This window comes from Ochotona curzoniae, unplaced genomic scaffold, assembly GCF_017591425.1.
Source record: "Ochotona curzoniae isolate NIBS_2020 unplaced genomic scaffold, NIBS_Ocur_1.0 contig_2210, whole genome shotgun sequence".
NCBI lineage: Eukaryota > Metazoa > Chordata > Mammalia > Lagomorpha > Ochotonidae > Ochotona > Ochotona curzoniae.
In genome coordinates this window covers 37,846,337-37,867,510 of record NW_024465369.1, presented here as the reverse complement: position 1 = coordinate 37,867,510, position 21,174 = coordinate 37,846,337, and the positions used below count along the sequence as shown (strand labels likewise).

General features: G+C 37.3%; 1 protein-coding gene across 1 annotated transcript in view; it reads right to left on the bottom strand.

The window, feature by feature from the left end:
* Positions 1 to 4,745: 4,745 nt before the first annotated feature.
* The window catches only part of AGPS (alkylglycerone phosphate synthase), a 115,836-nt gene continuing 99,407 nt past the window's right edge, over positions 4,746 to 21,174 (bottom strand). Inside the window, exon 20 of the mRNA XM_040971783.1 lies at positions 4,746 to 10,287. Within this exon, the coding sequence (XP_040827717.1) occupies positions 10,166 to 10,287 (122 nt within the window). The 3' untranslated portion in view covers positions 4,746 to 10,165. The remainder of the gene's footprint in view (positions 10,288 to 21,174) is intronic.

Below are 21,174 nucleotides of genomic sequence, written 5' to 3'. Positions count from 1 at the left end.
CTTGAATGATTAGTTTCTGATTATATAAGTTTTTACCTAAAAACTGAAAAGTTCTGTGATTCCAACTTAATAGATTTCCTCTAAATTATAGGGACCCACAGCCCTAATGTCATGATGTTTTGCCTGCAGGGAGAAGCCATTTAGCCACACAATACCCAGGTGAAGTATGTTTGGCATAGTTCCTCTGTAGCATGCCTTTCTGGTTGTTCAGTTGGATTAGAAAATATGGCTTATAATGGCTTGGAATTCAAGAGCTTCTGAACTACCATCACTAGTGATGCTTTAACCCCATAGAGGGAAAACAATCAATGTTAAATTTTCAGTGTATCCCAGAGCCACATTTTTTTCTGGAAAGTGTTAACTTCTGAACTAAAAATGATGCTGTAGTAGCTCTATGTCCCTCTGTCTCTATAACTCCTTTGCTTCTGAGAAGAACTGAAATCTCATTTTCAACAACCACATTAATATTGTATTTTGTTCCTATTTCCTTCGAACCAAACTACTTTGTTTAAAAAAAAAAAAAAAGTAAAAGTAATACAAACTTCCCAAAAGCAAATGTTTTCTAGATTCCCTTTTGCAAATGGTGTGGCCTTTGTTTGGCCACAATTTGTTTACCCAGGTGCTATGTAGTTGTAGTTTATTTGTATGTGTATATATATGTAATTTAGCTTCTCAGAACATGAGATGCTTTCCAGAATAGTTTTTAACCCTTTGCTGCTGGGCAGTTGGGGTTTTCCTGCCATTAGTATGCACCAGGAAATCCCGACCGCTGCTACCACTGAATGCAGGAACAAAGGGCACTCGTTCCTGGCTCTCCACCCGGATTCAGATGGCTTTTGGCAACAGCAAAGTCTCCTGAGCCACACACGGAGTCTACAGGCCTTGTGCCGAGCCCTGAGGAACCTGGCTAAGACAGTGAAGGCATTTCTATTTCTCTTTTTCTTTTTAAAATTTTCTTGAAAGAATAATGGGAGGTAAGGAGAGAGGGAGCTTCTTTGCTCTGGCTCACTCCTCAAATGGCCACTAATGGCCATGATTAAACTTGTCCAAGGCTGTGACTCGAGAGCTTCTTTTGAGTCTCCCACATGGGTTCAGGGGCCCAAGGTCTTGAGCCATCCCCCTCTGCTTTCCCAAGCCTTTGACAGGTAATTGAGTTGGAATTGCAATAGCTGGAACTGAAACTGCTGCCCATATGGGATACTGGTATTGTAGGTGGAAGATTAGGTTGCTAAACCAGCATGTTGGTCCCAAGTAAGGCACTTATAGCTCCTCAGGCACTGACCATCCTTTACTTTCAGGATACACATCTTTCTAAAAGTTCATATTCAAAGTACTCTGCTTCTTGATTCAAAATAGTAAGTGGCTTTAGAATGACCCCCTATTTTGTTTTCTGAATGAAATTTCTATCTTAACATTTCTGATGGTAAGCCTTGTTGCATCATCCCCGAGCAGGGATGAAGAGCATTCAGTCTGCAAGTGGTATTTGGTCTGGCCCTGCCAAGGCAAACAATAGGTAGGGCTGGAATGCAATAAATCCATAGCAAGTTAATTTTTAAATTATTAATTTAGTAGTATCTGTAAATGATATTATAACTATCCAAATGACCCTTGGCAGAGAAAAAGTTCATCATCATCCCTATCCTATTGCATTAATTGCTCAAAATAATTTGACCTTCAATTGAGTTTTTATATTTCTAAAGCTTTTTACTATTAAATTTCTTAGTATCAAAAAAACCTTAATGGATCAAATACTAAACCCAGTATTTCATAATTTTAGACAACCCCTTGGTCTACATGCATGCATGCACGTATATATATATATATTTATATAGAGAGAGAACATGAGCTTGTGTTTGTACACAGAAACTGTATCTGTTTTCTCAAAGAATTTGATCCTAATAAGTAGAACCACCAAACAGATACTCTTATCAGTGGCATGACACCCTGCCAAGGAATTTATATTCCTCATGATTGTTCCTTTTGGAATCTCACCTCAGCTTTGGCATGATCTTGGCCTTAATCCCATCAATGAGAAGTGGTTAAGATAACAAACAACCAGGAACCAGCAGGACTGGGTGGGGATGGAGTCGGGTCATCTGCAGTGAGACAGCAGTAATCATGGGAGCTTCCTTTCCAGACATCCACATATACTAGATTTGGAGGAGCTCCTGACACAGAAGCCACAAAGAACTGAGATAGCTTTTGCTCAAGGTTTGAATGATTTGTTTATTCAGGGCTATGAGATAGATGCCTAAATAAATAAACTGATTAAGGAATGTGAGATTCAGTAAAGCATGAATGCATTGGGGAGAAGTTCTGAGGCAGTTATGTCTCTCAGTGCTTTGCCCCATGGTCCTTGCCTGCGCTCATTTCTACATTAAGAGTTAGTGTTGAGAGCCTGACTCCAGGAAAAGTGTGGCTAATCTAAAGAACCTAACTGTAAAAAGCCAACATCACCAAGAAGTATCTTTCATTTCAGGTGAACATCAACATCTTCAGATTGCTTTTAGTTTTAGATTCCTTCATGTTAATGGCAATCTGGAAGTATTTGAGAGGTTGTGCTTTCTGAGGGTATTCTCTGCCCTGCTGTCCCAGGAACTTCCTGCCAATAGTGTGACTTGCAGACTGTATCACCATTCAGTGTTTCTCATCTAGACCTGCTCTAGGACTAAAATGACATGTGGGTATTTTGTAGCCAAACAGCAAATTTCTCTAATGAGCCAGAACTTGGTTTTTACTTGGCTACATAACCAAATTTTTACCACCAAGATTTTAAACTTTAAATATAAGCTACGACTTAAAAAGGTTTATGGAAAATGTGCATAATCTTTGAACTTATTTTCACTAATGTTAGACTTCAACCTCACAAATACAACTGTTAGAATTCCCTAATGCAGTCCAAAATCCTTCAGCAGACCTTAATTTTTATATGGCACCGTAATTCCTCAAAGACTTTGTCGTTAGCTTATAATAAAATGTTTTAAAACTTTTAAAATAGTTCTTTCGATTGCCAGTCTCTTTACAGATGATGTATGACTTACAGAAATAGGTTGTCTTCTAGGTGTCCTAAAGTGCAAATTTATTAGGTCCATCAGATAAGGTGCTTCCATTATGAGTTTTATTTAAAAACTCATCAGTGCAGGTCATTTTGGCTTAAACATCTGCAGGAAAGACAGTGTTTAAGATAAAAGCATCTCTGGCACTCTGGCATTGCTGTAGTGCTAAGGCACAAAGACAGCAGCTCTCACTTTGTGATTGGAGAAGACTTGATTTTCCCATTTGTGCCATTTTGTAAAAGATACTAATAATCTTTAAAAAGCAGAAATGTTGTAAACTTAATGGCTACAGAGCACAAGCAGTGTGGCTCAGTGAAGCTCCTGGCTCCAGGGGTATTACTGAATTCAGTACCAAGAATCAATACCCTAAAATTTAAGAAATCAGGCACTAAACCTGAGAAATAAATTTTAGTAAAGACAACTAGACAAAATGGAGGCTTTTAATAAATCATCCTCAAGAGGGGGTGAGGGGCACTGTGGCACAGTGGATTAAGCTGCTGCCTGTGATAGTGGTATTCCATGTGGGCACATGTTCAAGTACTGGTTGCTATACTTCTGATCCAGCTCCCTGTTAATGTTCCTGGGAAGGCTGTAGAGGATGGCCCAAGTGCTTGGGTTCCAATCAACCACATGTGAGACCCAGATAAGTCTGGGCTATCAGCTTCAGCCTGTTTGTCACAGCTACTGTGGTCATTTGGGAAGTGAAACAGGAATCAAAGATCTCTCTACATCTCTGTGACTCTGTTTTTCAAATGGATAATTTTTAAAAATCAGCATCTGGGGATATATGCTCAAAACGTCACACACAGAAGAGACTATCTTTGTTACATTCAACTTTAGTGTAACAATGCAATGGCCCACCAAACAAGCCTTTGGTAGTGACCAGACTGGGCATGGGTGCTTCCTGAAGGCTTGTACTTCTCACTTGTAAAACATCAAACAGGTATATACAGAGGATGAGAATGCAGGAGGGTGTAGAAATGATGGACACAAAATTTGACTGGGAAGGATCCAGGGGACCAAGAGACACATCTTTAAATACCTGAAGGACTGCCTACCATCCAAGCAATGGGACAATTCCTTATGACTGCAGAGAGCAGAAGTTGTATTTATATTTAGAAATAAGAAACAGAAATCAGTCTAATTTTCTAAAAAAGTATTAATTCCTGAAGATCTTGCAAGTCGAAGAAGCTTCCTGCAAAGGCAGTCAATTCTCAGTTGATCATAACAAATACTCAGAGAGCTGGTTATGTGTCTGTGGCCAGAGGACAGGGACTGTTAGGCAGCAATTATGAAAAAAGCAGAAATAGAACGTGATGATCTCTAAGGTTCATTAAGTTTAAGCTTATATGAGCTGGCCAGGAAACTGCTTTTTTTTTTTTTAATAGAAAAGCTAAAAACTTAGTGTTGCTAGTGATTATCAAAATATATTATGCAAGACAGAATTCAAAGGCCGGGCCTTCAGTTGTTTCAGAGGTGGGATGGATGTAACCTTCCTTCCAGTATGGGAGCCGCAGGCAGGTAAGTCCTTTCACTATCAGAGAGGCTACTCACGAGTACAGAGTGTATGCCATTTTCTCAGACTCCACCATGATGTATCAACAAAGACAAAAGGGAATCAAGATGAAATAAACACCCATTTCTGTAACAAAGACTGGTTTTGGTACTGCTTTATTTGTTCCCAGCACATCTTAAAAATCACACATGGGCATTTGCTTAATAGACAACAGTCTACGAAAACCAGTAAAATCAGAATCCTACATACACAGAAAGCACAGAATAGAGACTATGTTGAGCCCTTGTGGAAAACAGTATGGCTCAGTCTTAATTGACAAAGCTATGCTTGAATCTCTGAGGAATTTTCCTTCCTACCACATGTCACTTTTAGCCTGTAAATGTAAAGAGAATTGTTTGTATGCATCAGTTACAGCAGTACATGGCTTACATACAAGAGCTTACCCATGTGCAGTTCCCAAAAGATTACTACAGTACTGGCAGGGGTATGTACTGCCTTAGAGGAAGACTCAGGATAAGACATTACTCAAGTTGTATCAGAGACCAAGTATTTCACAGGCTTAAAAGGACAAAAGTTAGTATCACCTACACAAATATCTCCTACTATTGATCACTATCCAGGAACAGAAATATTCATTATTCTGAAGGCACCATCACACACAAAAAAGGACTGACACACAAGATAAGGATTGGAACCTCTGCTTCCAGGCTGTGCTCCATGGGGTGGGGGCAGCGGGAGCCCATCTCCAGAAGCAGGGGGACAACGTCTCAGTGCTTGGTGAGTGTGCCACATCCACCCGGCCACACCTCAGGACCATGAGGCTGGGTAGGAAATGAAAATGCAGGAATGCAAACAGGTACAAATTCCACAGGTGCAAGTCAACGACACAAGGAGTTGGATACGTTAGAAGAGGATCCAAATCAACATTGTGGAAAGGCTTATCATCGTTTCTGCAAACAACTACTTAATTCCTAATATGTTCTAAAAGAGGAATAGCCATGAACTGATAACTGTCTGTAGAGACTTATCCTCCGCTACCCATTTAAAATTGCTAATTCATGGAAGAAAGCAAGAAAATCCCATCAAGGCACTGTGAGTTCTTTTTTTTGGGGGGGGGGGGGGCATGGAGATATTGTTAAAGTTTGCTCAAAAATTAACCAACTATGGAAACTGTAAAGCAGTATAAGTATTATATCCTTTTGGGATATGTCAGATTCTTTTAAGAATTAAAAACATGTTTCATGCGACACGTGTGATATTCATGAAAAACACTATGATGCCTTAAAAACATGGTATGTGTAAACAAACTCTTTTTCCTTCCCTTTCAGATTGAAAATTCAGGGTTCCTGAAATGTTCTTAATGATATATTATTTTTCTTCAAATGAAAAAAAAATATAAAACAATCTCCCTTGGAAACGGAAAAACATTTTTCATGTTGACAGAAGTGAAGTTACTGAAGTCTGTGACAATTCTTTGGTTTGAATGTTCTGTATATCAGGGGTTCTTACTCTTGTTTCAGAAATGAGTTGCTGTGGTTCGAAGGGCACAATAGTGCTGTTCTTTCAGGATCTTCCAAGGTTTAAAAGGAAATGCTTCAGATTCATAGAAGACTAAACAGCTCCTGGGAATATAATATTGACTTTAAAAATATTTAGAAACTGATAAAACCTGGTGAACAATATTTTCAGTTGACAGAATCAAAGGGATTTATAAGTTGTATTTGTTTACACTACATCAATAAAATTATAAAAATAATTTTCTACTTTCAAATCAATGGAAACAGGAAGATGAAAAACTGAAGTTGAAAGAAAAGCCCATATACAAAGAGAATAATAAACCGCTTCACACTCCCTTTAAAGGAAAAAGAATTTTTAGACCCAGGTCCATTTTATTAAGAATGTTTCTATAATCTCTTGACATTACAAGTAATTTGTACAGTTAAAGTTCACACTGAAGACAAACACTGTTTGGCTTAGGGAACAGAAAGCTGGGTAAACTTACATCCTTCATATCAGACACCATATTTCAACATTAAAAGTAAACCTTTTACACTTTCTGGATTTCAACATGAATGTGTAAATTGTTTCCACTTTAGGAAACAAGTTAGTGAGAACTGAATGACTAGATTGACATATGGCTCATTAGGGATTAAGAAGCCTTGAGCAAAGCCACACTTCCATAGCTCATGAAGCTGAAGGAGGAACAGTACAGAGTCTAATCCACAACTGGTAATTGTCAAGCCCTGATTACAACCAAAGCTGCTAAAGATTAGATGGTAAACCAAAAGTAATCAAACCTGTCCTTATTTCCTATCTCAGTGGTTTTTAAAATACAGATATGCCTCTCGCAATATCCCATGTGACTGCCTCAAACTCCAGCACATGGAGTTTGTGAATCAACCCACGGTTAGTAAGCTCAATCAAAACCAGCATCATCTGAAAGGCCAAAGGATCACAGAGCTTCTCTGATCAACCATGATTAAGAAGCTGTGAAAGAATACAGTAACAGAAAATCTCTTGGGGCTGACATGCTGAAAGGCATTTTCAAAATTGCTACCAAGGATTTAGCAATTATTTGTACAGTATTGTGGGACAATAAAAAGGTGTCCTTGCAACCATCTGTCTGGTATAATACACTGATGGAAGCTCATCCTTTACTGTGCTTGTTTTCCCAAATGTATTAACTTATGCACGCTAGAAGGCTTCCAATTTCATAACCATGTTTAAGTAACAGTACTCTAATAGGTAAACACTTTCAGAAGGAAAAAAAAAAAAAAAAGCTCCCAAATCCTCAGAAGAGGAAAGAATTTAATCCTCTTTGCTTGTGGTACAATCCTGAGCACAATAACCATGTGGCTTCTCATAACTCTTTCTTACTAAACTAAAAAAGCTCAAGTTACTTTGCCCAAGTTAGTAAAAATTCACTTACGTACTACTTACTATAAATTGCACCAAACATTAAGGCAACAGTTTCTCTAGGGGTCAATAAAGCCTGTTCATATTGTCTTTAGTATTCAAAATCATTTATCACTAGCAGCAAGTCCCCGTTCCCAGGGAAACCCCAACCCAAATGTGACATCATCAATTTAAGTAAAATATTATAAATATGACAATTTAAGAAAGTCAGTGTTATACAACACTCAAAACTAAATAGGCTACAACTTTAAAAATTTTAAATAAACACATTCAATGTGAGTTAAGAAGCCTCACATAAACAGCGTTCTCTTGGTTTTAATTTTTCTGAAGCCATTATCACATGCTTTAGAAGTCAGAGGCGTGGTTTAAGTGCTTCTGTGCATATTCATGAGCTCAGTCCTCCACAGACAATAAGTCTATACCGAGGCACCTCCTAGAAGTAGGTGTGTGAAAGTGGGAAAGGCTTTCTGATTTACTAAATCAGAGTGAAAACAGTACAGATGAATGTTCTTGTGTTTCAAAGTGATCCCTGTAGAAATGATTTTAACTATAAAATGTAGTCACCTCTATAAAATCCAAGTTGGTGAGTCCTGCTTACATGGGGAAAAAAATAGACCTAAAGCAGTAATTTCCACAAGGAAATTACGGAAAATAAGCAATTTCCATAATTCCTGAACAACAGTGAACACAAGGATTTCAGCTTCCTGATATTAAAAACAGATTGCTGAGGTCATTGAAATCTGAACTCCCTGGGAAAGAATGGAACAATCACATGCAAAGGATGGATCTGCTTATGAATTTGTTTTATTAAAAAAAAAAGCTACTCAAAAACACGTACACACTTTCAGTGAGATATTAGTACCTTGTGACATTTTACATTTTGATCACCATTTAGAGAAAATACCTTCATAAATAGATGAATTTAGAAAGATGAGAATTCTAGAATTCTATAGGCAATTTCCTCATCAAGTGTCAAATGATTTCAAATATCAAGGGCTTTAAGCAAAGATTTGCTGGACATTTTATAATTAAAAATAAATCATCAATGAAGAGAGGCAGCATCTAAAAAATAAAATATTTAGTTTTTGTTGCTAGATTAATATTTAATTTTGATTTGCTCACAGATTTAAGTTTATTAGCTTGAGGCCAATTTTAATGATTAAAAATTATCCTTTTGAAGTCTTAAAAATATCGCTTGGTCAATTTTAAATTTTTACTTTTCTGGTTAAGGCTACTTTAAATACAAAAGGTATCAAACGGCCCAAAAAGACTTTGGAGCTGTTGCTACATAGACAGACGTTGCATCCTTTAAAAGGCTTGTCTGCATTTTGACTGATCAAATATTAATTTTAAAAAATTATCAAAAGTTAGGTATTGCATTAAGAAAAGAACCCATCTCAAAATGTGAATCATGAACTCTGACAGACAGTGATTCAAAGTAATCATTTGACTTATTTTAATATCCAGGTTTGGATGTAAAAATGTTTGCTAAATGTGATTAATGTTCTTATTTTAAGAAACAGGATATTTCAAACTTTTGATTATGGTATATGCATTAATACATTACATTTTTTTAAAGTTTAGGTTAAACCAGTAATTCAAAAAAGGTATTCAATCATTATTAAAAACTAAATTGAAACTTTTATGTTAAAATGTATCATGCTGTTTGGATTAATTGAAAAAAAGATTTTTGTTATTGAAATTGTCTAGGCTTTCAAAATTAATAACTGAACAACAACTGTTCTTTAGCCAAACAATTTTTTCAGCTGGAGACGTTAAGTGTAAGGGCTCTTCCTTGTGCTCCTGTGATAGCTGCTTTTGCAGTTCAGCAACAAGAAAGGAAAATCAGGAACATGAAGATGCTAGCTTAACTGGGGGCATTCACTTCATGGTAAACCTGCCCTTCACAGACAATGATGGTAAGTCAGCTTCTCTCACGAAATACAGCATGAGTGAAGTAGGATATGATCCTGGGTTATCTCAGTGATACAAATACAGCCATTCCCATCAGTAGCAACAGAACTTAGGAGAACAGAGTAATTAGTACACTGTTGATTTATAAGTGTATACTATTTCAAAGAAAACTGTAGGCCAAGCACCTTACAGAACTAATTGAGTCCTAAACAATAGGTTGCCTATGTTTTTTCATCAACATCCTCCCTGAACTGTACTCACACGACAATTTGTGCATGCACGCGCGCGCACACACACACACACACACACACACACACACACACACACACACACACACAGAGTTACACACATAACATTCCTCAGTGGAATCCTTCCTTATGTACCTGCTTCTAGAAACGTTTTTCTAAGAGGCCAGATAAGCAACAGATGATATAAAAATCTGCCTTTGTTCCCCAAGAAGAAGCTTCAATACAAAAGAGCTGGTAGCAACTTTCTCTGAAATCACTGGCAGCGTTGAGCTGCTTAATGTTTGAAATGACAACCAGTTGGCTGTAAACTGATGCACCTACAATGAGAGACTTAGGAATACCACCTGTCAATCCGCAGATGTGGAAACAAAACAAACTACAGAATGAAAACAAACTTATTTTAAACCAACAAACGAATGTAGCCAAAATATAGTCCATGATATATTTGATTACTGGTATAACCATAGTTGAAGACTTAAAAAAAAAATGACATTTTTATAATGATTCTAATGATTTTATAAAAGGTTTCTGTTTCCAAAGATGTTATTGGGGTCCACGTACTCCTTGACAGACTTCAGCATCCCAAAGCCGACGTCAGAGATGCTTTCCTTTAGCCACTGCTTCCGTAACTTGCCCACTGGAAAAACAAAATCAAAAATGCTTCAATATACACCAGGATGCTGGGAACCAATCAATCTTGTGACCACGAGTGAACAAACACTGTGTGATAAATGCTTTTATTCAAAAATGAGAAATGTTTTGCTTTATTTGATTTATTGAGCCCACCAGACTATCAAGCTCATTAAGCTCAACGTATTCCCAGGGGAAGTCTATGCTCCACGCTGTCTCCTTTCTCTGTAAACTATGACATGGAGATTGAAAGAAGCTTGCACTGAGATTATAGCCCATTTTACAAATAAGAGGAGAAAAACAAGCATTTGCAAAGCCACCCCTTCTTAACTATCGAATATGCCTAACTTTCAAAGAAAATGAGCTTAAGAAATCTTAACACCAAACTGGTGGGTAAGGAGAGCAAAAATTACAGAATATAGTACCACTAACTATTTAAAGGAGCACAAAAGCTTTAAGGTAAGACGTGAACAATCTAGTTACAAAGATTTCCATTTCAGTTCTCTTTACACTGTATTTTTAAACAAATTTGCATGTTCTCAAGTACTACCTCCTCCCAATTGCTTTAACAGATTACAGATTTTTTTTTTGGCACTAAATGAATTATAAACCTAATCCATCTTAAACTTAATAGTTTGTTCTTAAATACTACATAATGTCCCCATTCTTGGTTTCTAATTCTTGCTAATTTATTCTAAGAATAGTGAAGCGCATATGGTTAGTAGTGTAAATCATATTTTAAAAGACATTCATTCAAAATCTAACTTCTCCAGATATAATTTTTTCTAAGAAAGGATATATATTAATTTGTAAAAGAATTCTGAGTTGTCAACTTGATTTACCAATAAAAACCAAAGTACTATGCTGACTGACTTAAGGCAAAATGGGTACATTTTTAAATTAAGAGCTAGAAGTTCTCACAGTTAGCATTTCTCAAATAAATGCATTATTACAATAACTGAATTCAAATGGTCATTTTCCACAAAGGTTCATTAATGATCCAAAGTCGCCAACAGTAATTTAATTGGCCAACTGAAGTAGGAGGGCTTTTTCATTAAAGTGCTCAAGCTGTCACTCTAAAATGCAATCCCATTTATCAGGCTGCAGTGACGCAGCACAGCATCTGCCTTTCAGAAACCTTAACTGCCAGTTCAAGCTCAGCCCACACCATCTTTTGTGTCCAGCTTGCCAAGAAACTATCCAACTGCCATCAAAATAATAAACTATGATATTCTCAAAAAGCAGAATATTTCTGTGTGGGTTTTAGAAACAAACAACCTATTGTATTAAAAAGAGGGAAAATGCAGTTCAAAAAAAGAAGAAAAACATCTTAAATTCAAAACTAAGGAAATTGCTAAAATAAACCTTTAAAAGAGAAGCTCAACAGTACAAATTCTTACTTATGCAATCTACACCACTTAAAGAAATGCTCAGCCAAAACCTTCTGTCTCCCTCAGGGAACTCTGCTTCTGCCTCAATTTTCTCATGTACAAATGGATATAGGATCTAAAAAGTCCTTTTAACTCTTAATATTGTATGGTTTAAAAATTTCCAGGTTTACTTTTCAGGATTAAAAAACCCAGCACGTGTGCTGTGAGTGGTATAGCAGCAGTACTTTATCGCTGAAAGCTACCCACACTGAGGCAGCTGGAGCAGAGGGATGAAGAGCCAGCAAAGCCAGTCTCCACTGTTATCTGTAATATAGTTTCACTGGCTGCTTCCTGTGGGTATGGGTGTAATTGTCCTGAAAAGACTGCAAACAACTGCTCCAACAAGATGGAGCACATTAGAACCTCAGCAGGATGCCCAACAGCTAGCTTGTCTGCCTGGTTTTACGCTTCTTGTAATAATGCAATCCCACAAGGAACTGAACCATCATCTGAGAAGCACCCAACAGTCACTGCATATTTAATGAAGTCGCTCACCAAGCGCTGGAAAACAGAAGGTGCTTGGAGTGCATCATTAGTCCTGTCAGAAGGATAATTTACACATCTATCTTGTCAAATTTTCTATGGTTTACACTTTTATAATAATCAATCTAACATATATTTGATTAGTGAACTAGAAAGTTAAAAGAGAAAAAAAAAAGGCAGGATAGGCCAACATAGCTGTGGATCCTCAAAAACATACTTGATGAAACAATTTAACTCCTTGGTGGCAGGGGTTTGTCGGCTTCTCTGCTATCGATAACAAAATTTAAACTGCGCCAGCAATCTTGGCTTATGCACTTAAAAAAAAAATCAAAAATCATTGTTTTTACTTAACAGTTTAAGTCAAATATTTGAAGCATAAGGAGAAAAATGTGTACAATCCTTACTTGCATTGCTAGCTATTCAGAAATTAGCTGATTATACTGATCTGTACAAGTGTAACGCAATCCATACACAGCCATACAGCGGTGGCTTAAATATCTATAAAACTTTTAACAAAAAAGGAAAAAAGTGATAGCTTGTCTTTTATGTAGCACAACATGTATAGGATTAGGGGAGAATAAATGAGCACCACAAAAGTGATATTTAGCCACTGAAACTTATTCTCGCTCTAGACCTAGATCATTCAATATGGACATGGACCCAATTACATTCCTTTGACTTCCAATTCTCCAAAGTATTAATCCAGCCTAAAAGTAAACACCAATGCCACAAAAAGTCATGCTCCCCGCCTCTGAAAGCCAGCTAGGAATCCTGAAATATTCTACAACTCGCTATTACTCCATGCATATGCCATTACATATCAAGTTATGTAAGCTAGGCATAGAGGAATCACAGATGTTTACAAGACAGATGCGCCAAATACTAAACATTAGAGAAAAATGAGAAAGACAGGATTTTTTTTCTGGTGAAAATAGTTTGCTATTTTCACAGTTTAATCTCTAACAAAGTATTAGAATGTACAGAGTAGATAAAAACAAGTTTTTTTAATTCTTCTACAATATGTATACATAGCACATTAAAAAATATTTTAGAATACAGAAATCAGAAACTTTCGATAGCCTAACCACTGAATATGACCTAGAACTGCTCTTTGTGGCTTAAGAGAATGCTGACTTAGCAGAAGCTTATTACCACACGGTCCCACCTCAAATGCAGTAAATCCAGGGTCTGCTGGCCACAAAAGTCTCTGGTTAGATTAGCTTTTCAATTATGGATTTTAACACAAAAGTGATTTATCACAGAATTATTAAAAATAAACTATGATATAGATCATACACTTAGAGATCCTGAAACTCAAGTTTAGTAGAATTTAGCTAAAATAAAAGTTACTTCCATTTTATGTGTGTTTGTATAACATATACATATGTTATATATATGTATTTTATATACACACATATGTGTATATATTATATATACATATATAAAATATATATAGGTATTTTAAAAACCTGTTTTAAAAAAATCTGTTTTCATTTTATTTGAAAGGCATGGAGACAGAGAGATCTTCCATCTGCTAGTTTACTCCTCAAAAGTCTGTCATTAGCAAGAACTGGGAACCTGGAACTCAATCCAGGTCACAAATACATTTTTTTTAAAGTTCTACTCTGAGGGCCTGGTGCGACAGCTTTGTGTCTAAAGTCTCTGCCTTACATGGGCCAGGATCCCATTTGGGTACCAGTTTGTATCCCAGCTGCTCCACTTCCCTTTCAGCTTCCTGTTTACAGCCTGGGAAAGCAGTCAAGGAGGGCCCAAAGCTTTGGGACCCTGCACCTGCATGGGAGACTTGGAAGAAGCTCCTGGCTCCTGGCTCCAGGTCACCTCTCTGGCAGTTGTGGTTGCTTGAGGAGTGAATCGGCAGATGGAAGATCTTTCTTCTCTCTCTCCTTCTTTCTCTAAATCTGACTTTCCAATTTAAAAAAAATCTAGTTTAAGCATCCTGGGATCGTTTTTAACACAATTCTACATTTCAGATGTTAAAAAGAAAATCTAGACTTAACTGCATGTATGAGTGACCTGAGCACTTCCTTTGCACATGGAAATTTAATCGTTCTGTCCAAACTACTAGGGGAATGTGTACAAAAACCACTACTTGGGCACAATCAATCTTGTCAGATGAGGTTCCTGCAGTACAGAACTTGTTCAATACTGGCAAGAACATAAGGATAATGGGAAATTCCATTCTTTGACTTAGAGGGTGATTTGCTTCTTCAAAAGGGAATTGTGACCTGAAAAGATGATTCCTAAGCCTGATTGCCTGTGCTGTCCAAAAAGCACATTTCTGCTTTTAATTTCTGTATTAATCTTCAGCTCAGGGATGCTAGCCCCTAGCCTTAAATGAAATATAAAATGTGATCACAACTACTCACATTCCACAAAAGATAAAATTCATGCTCAGCAGGTACTAAAAGTCATATTTGGTTTCTTTATTACATTATCTGGTTTATTTTCCACTAATGAAGCTTCTGATAGCATGATGAAAAAGGGTATCATGGACTTTCATAAAGTGATCAAAATCCAATGTTGCTATCTGATTTTTCTTTTGCCGTCATTATTTTAAAATGTCAGTTTTCTTCACGTTAAAATTTTATCTATATGGTTTATCCAAAAGCTCTAAGCACTTACACTCTTGAATGGGTCTTTAGAGATTATAAAACAAAAAGTCTTTGTTAAGATGATGCTAGATCAGGGCCCGGCGCAATAGCATAATGGTTAAGGTCCTCACCTTGAACGCCCCGGGATCCCATATGGGTGCCGGTTCTAATCCCTACAGCTCCACTTCCCATCCAGCTCCCTGCTTGTGGCCTGGAAAAGCAGTCGAGGACAGCCCAAAGCCTTGGGACCCTGCACCCGCGTGGGAGACCCGGAAAGAAGTTCCTGGCTCCTGGCTCTGGATGAGTGCAGCACATGCCACTCAGGGATGGAAGATCATCCTCTCTGTCTCGCCTCCTCTCTGTACGTCTGCCTTTCCAATAAATAAATAAATCTTAAAAAAAAAAAAAAGATGATGCTAGATCACAACAGCCAGATTCAACTTGTCTTCAGAACTACAACCAAGTACTAACACTACTGTATGTCCACTTGAGATGTAAACCGAAGCAGCAATCAAATGATCTCAAATGCAAGTGAACAGGAAGAAGAGAACAGGAGAAAAGGAAACAACACATCTGTTGAAGGTCATGTTTTACTCATTCATCTTTGCACTCCTGTTGCATAACAAATAGCTGCCACACAGGACGTATTCAATAGATGTTTGGTGAAAGAAATGTGCTGAATTATAGTTATTCATAAACCACTTCACATACAGAGTATGGATTCAAATACCTATGAAGGGCAATTTAGGTTTCCTTCATCTGCATTGTATTGTCCATACTGACATGACTTCTTAGATACGTACAGATATGCAATACTACAGAACAAGTATGCCAGAAAAAAGGAGGTGTGGGGAGGACTTCAGATTCTTATTCCCTTCAGTATCTCTAGGACTTCTAGACTGTATAAGTCATTCTCCACTAGAGTAATTTTGTCCCTGAGGAGACATTTGCCAAAATCGGGAGACAGTATTGGTTGTTACAACTGAGTCAATGTTATCAGCTTATGCTACATGTAGGCTCAGGCTGCTGTTGCATGCCCTATAATGCACAGAACAGACAACTTCACACACAAACACCCGAGAGTTATCTGAGCAACAATGTCAACAACGCTAACATTGAGAACCACTGGTGCCTGTCTGATCTCAAGGTTCCTCCCAGGAGTCCAAACAACTTACATAAAGGTAACACATGTTCTCTGCTACAACTGACTGCATTAGTGGCAAATGTTTATCGCCATTTGTAAAGTCAACTTGCTCTAAATGTGAAGCTATTGATCAATTGCGAGAAAATCTTGAAAAAATGGCAGAAGTTACCACAAGAAGATCAAGGATTAATGACATAGGCCATTTCAAATGTTAGCATTTAAAGAAAGTCTATATGAAAAAGTTGGAGTTATATTTTGGGGACGACTTTTCTAACAAAGGAGTGAAAATATATATGAAACGAAATTTCACAGCGCCGTCTAATAGGATGTTCTTGGGATAACAGAAATGTTTTATATCTGTACTGTTCAGCAGCCACAAACCACATGTTGATATAGAGCACTTGAAATGTGAACAGAGCAACCAAAAAAGTGAATTTTCAATTTTATTTCATTTAAATTAAGTTTAAGCCATCCATACAGACTTCCGACACAGTCACAGAATAATGTGAAAAATAAATTTTAACTAATGTCATTTTTGACAGACTTTATGCTTAAAAATATGTAATAGTATTAACTGTAACCATGTGAAACTAACTGTAAAACATTATGAATTTTGTAAAAAAAAAAAAAAACACAAAACATAACGTATGGGCACGGGCATGTTCTCAGACTAACATACAACTTGTAAGAGTCCCAGACACATAAATAAGTAAAAATTTAAAGAAAAACCTTGTGACAGGGTGACTGATCTTACTGTTTTAGTATTGTAAATGCTTTGAGACAGAGTACTATATTTGTGAATATAATTTTATGGCTGTTTCCACTTAGTAGACATTTTTCCACTAGTATGGAAAACTATAAAAATGCTTTCTATTGTGTAATCTGCCATTCATTGTAGATTAAAGCTTATTTTTCTCTGAATTAAACAAAAATCCAAAAAGAAGTGTTATTATCCAAGCCACCTCTTTTCTCTGGGTGATACACTTGAGGCGGGGGCTACTAACGTTATAGAACACTGTAGGGTTGAACTATCAAAACTGCAAGAGCAGGACCCTCAGATCCCCACGTCGGAAACCTAGGATGGGTGGGAGTCTGGGTGGGGCTTTTCCTTTTATCTCTTTCCTTACCCTACATACAGAAAAAAAAAAAAATAATAATATTAATGTGGAAACAATGGTCTTACCCACTTTCCTGTAGCCCTTAACATTTTGTGCCCTAATCAACTATGTAAAGATTACCAAAATAGAAGAATTAAAAAGAAGAAGAAGAAGACTGTAGGACACAGAAAATGCACTGTTGTGCCTGACCCTTTGTGTCTCAGACCAGACTACCTGCAATTCATGAGGGAAGGGATGGGATCACCATACTCCCGCTACAGATTTTCTGTCAAGCTCTCAAATCTGTTTAATTTAGGAAACAGCTAAAATAAATTAAGGTGTAGCTAAATTATGGGATAATTAGGCTTTTGCTGTCTTTGCTTAGAATTTTACCTATTTATAAACACTGCTTTAATGGGCAAATAATGCAATAAAGAGTTTTACAAGAAAAAGTGAGTCACAAAGAAACTGAAAAAAATAAAAGGCAAAGAAATTTTCTGCATCTCAAGGTAATCTTAAAAAGTTACTGTTGGAACAGCTGCATGTGCTGGTAGTGAACAGGACATTGACACCAACAAAGACATAAAACAACTCCATCACCACGAGGAAGTCCCTGTTGCCTACTAGTCGCCATGCCCCCACAACACTCCAGCTCCTGGAAACCACTCTTCTATTCTCCATTTTTATAATTCTGTCATTCAAAATGTTACAGAAATAAAATTTCATGGAACGAAACCCTTTCGGAATTGGCTTTTAGACACTCAACTTGGTTTCCCAAAGAATCATGCAAGTTGTTGCATGTATCAACAGTTTGTTCTTTGCCATTGCTGAACAGCAATCCATAATAAGGAAGTATTACAATTTGTACAGCCATTCACCAGTTGAAAGACATCAGGGTTGCTCCCAAGTGTGGCTACTATGAACAAATACAGGTTTTTATGTAAACATAAGCTTTCATTTCTTTGGCACACATGCCAAATGGTACAACTGCTGGGCCAAGTGGTAGCTGTTTGTGTGGTTTATAAGAAACTGTCAAATCTTCCCAGAATGACCATGCTGCTCTATTCTCTGACTGGTGATTCACTTTCTCTATATCTTTGCCAGAAACTAATAGTGTCAGAGTTTTTATTTTAGCCACTCTGTAAGTCATAGTAATATCTCTTGTTTTAATTTGCATCTTCCTAACAGTTAATGATGCAGAACAACTTCCCTTGTGATTAAATGCCATCTGTTTATCCTCTGCAATGAAATGTTTCTTCATGTCTATTGCCCATTTCCCCAAATAACTGCTTGCTGTTTGGTACCAAGTTTTCAGAATTCCTTAATTTACCTTTTGTTGGGCATATCCGTTGCACATATTTTCTCCCACTCTGTAGCCTATCTTCTCATTCTTCTACTACAGTCCTTCACAAAGCAAAATTTTTAATTTTCATGAAATCCAGATTACCAATTTTTTCTTTTATGCACTATACTTTTGGTGTCCAACCTAAGAACTCTGTTTAGTTCCAGAAACCTGAAAATTTTTTGCTTACGTTATTTTGCTAAAAGTTTTAGATTTACATTTAAGCTCATTATCCATTTTTAAATTAATTTTTGTACAGCTGTGAGGCAGAGTTCAAGATGACTCTTTCGTGCCAAGGGATGTCTGACTGCTGCAGCCCCATCTGTGAGATTACTCTTGTGCTTCTGTCAAAACCAGTTGGACGCAACTGTTTCCTGGGCTCACTCTTCTGTTGCATTAATCCAGATGTTTTCCTGCAATGCTGCACACAGCCTTGGCTATTGTGGCCATATTAAGTCTCAAGAACCAGGTACATTGATTATTCTCCCTCCACTTTTTTTTTTTTCAAAATTGCTTTAGTCATTAAGTTCGCTTGCCTCCCCATAAAAAATGGGAGTACTCCTTTTTATAACACAAAAAACTTGTTAAACTCTTGATTAAGAAATGAATTAAACATATAAATTAATATGGAGAGAACTAACATCTTTACTAGAGTGAGTTTTAAAACAACCCACAAGCACTACACATCCCTTTATTTATTCGAGTCTTTTTACTAAGATTCTGGAGTGCCATGGCTCAACAGGCTAACCCCCACCAATAAGCACCAGCATCCCAAATTGATGCTGGTTCATGTCCCAGCTATCCACTTCTGATCCAGCTCCCTGCTTACAGCCTGGGAAAGCAGCAAGGGATTCTACACCCACACTGGAAACCCAGTAGAGGCTCCTGGCTCCTGTCTTTGGATCAGCTCAGCTCTGGCCATTGTGGCCATTTAGGGAGTAAACCAACGGAAAGAAGATCTTTCTCTCTGTCTCTCCTTCACTTTGTATTTTTCTCTGTAAATCTGATTTTCCAATAAAAATAAATAAGTTTGATAAAAGAAAATATAGAGGACCTGTATAAATTTTGTCAGATTTATACCTAAGTACATACATTTTTTAACAGATTTATTTTTATTATTGGAAAGGCAGATTCACAGAGAGAAAGCTCTTCCATCTGCTGGCTTACTTCCCAAATGGCCACAATGACTGGAGCTAAGTCAGTCTGAACCAGGTCAGAAGCTTCCTCAGGGTCTCCAACAAGAGTGCATGGTCCCAAAGCTTTGGGTTTTCCTCAACTGCTTTCCCAAGCCACATGCAGGGAACTGGATGGGAAGTAGAGCAGTTGGCACATGAACCGGTGCCCATATGGGGTCAAGTGCATGCAGAGTAAGGACTTTAGCTACCATGTTATTGCACTGACTGAGCCCAGTACATACATTATTTAAAAAGATTTATTGTATTTTTATTAGAAAGTCAGATATACAGAGATGAGGAGAGGCAGAGAGGAAGATCTTCCATCCGTTGATTCACTCCCCAAGTGGCCACACAACAGCTGGAGCTGAGCCAATCTGAAGCCAAGCGTGGAGCCGCTTCAGGGTCTCCCACACAGGTGCAGAGTCTCAAGGCCCTGGGCCATACTCCACTGTTTTCCCAGGCCACAAGCAGGGAGCTGGATGGGAAGCAGGACTGCCAGGATTAGAACTGACACCCACGTGGGATCCTGGAGCATGCAAAGTGAGGACTTTAACCACTAGGCTACTGCACCAGGCCCCCAGTACATACATTTTAATGTCTACTTTATTTTCTTTGAAGTAATTGTAAATACTATAGTTTTAAATTTTGGTTTGTATATATTCACTATTAATGCACATAAATGCAAACATTTATGTGTGATCTGTATTCTATAATGTTTCTGACTCTGGTTTTTTTTCTAGATTCCCTTACGGCTTTCTACATAGACAATCACATCATCTACAAAGAGGGATGGTTGTATTTCTGTCTTTCCAATCTATATTGCTGTTATTTCATTTAACACTACATGTTTTTAATAAGTGGCCCAAGCTGACCTTTTGTTCACATTTATAATAACCTCATTTTACTTCAAAAGCTTCTATTAGTATTAAATTCTGTAAATACCACCAGCAAAATAAATAAGTAAATAAAAGACTAACAGCAGCTGCCTGAGGTTGTAATAAATAACTTTGCTTAGATCAAGACACTAATATTTAAACTGCAACTTAATCAGGTTTTTTATTTTTTTAACTTCCCCAAAAGGACTCAGGCATAATTTTAGCAGATGAACCATTTAAAAACTTAAGTCATAAACTGAAACTAAATACTGGATGACATAAACTCTGCTGCTTCAACTGACCAGCTCATCAGTTGTAAAAACAAGCACAATGAAAATTAAGTTAAGCAGGCTTTATATTTCCTATAGCCTCCAGTTCCAGACTACATCTGTTTTCTTTGATACACAAAACCAGAGTTAAAACAGCTCCATTTATCACAGCATGATTGTAGGCAGACAAACCAGCCTGTCTGTTTCCAGATAGTGAAAGCAACTGTTATTAATCACAATTACAGGCCAACTCCTCTAAGAGAAATTGCATCAATATTCTTCCAACCACCAGCCCTTCAACTGTGGAGCTCAAAAACCGTGTGGGGTGTGGTGTGTGTGTGTGTGTGTGTGTGTGTGTTTGACAACACTGCCTGAAGGTCAATAAAGATGCCACTATGAGGTCAACTTGGATTTTAAAATCAGGATACAAATCAAAGAGATTCTACTCTGCATGTAAAAATAACTAA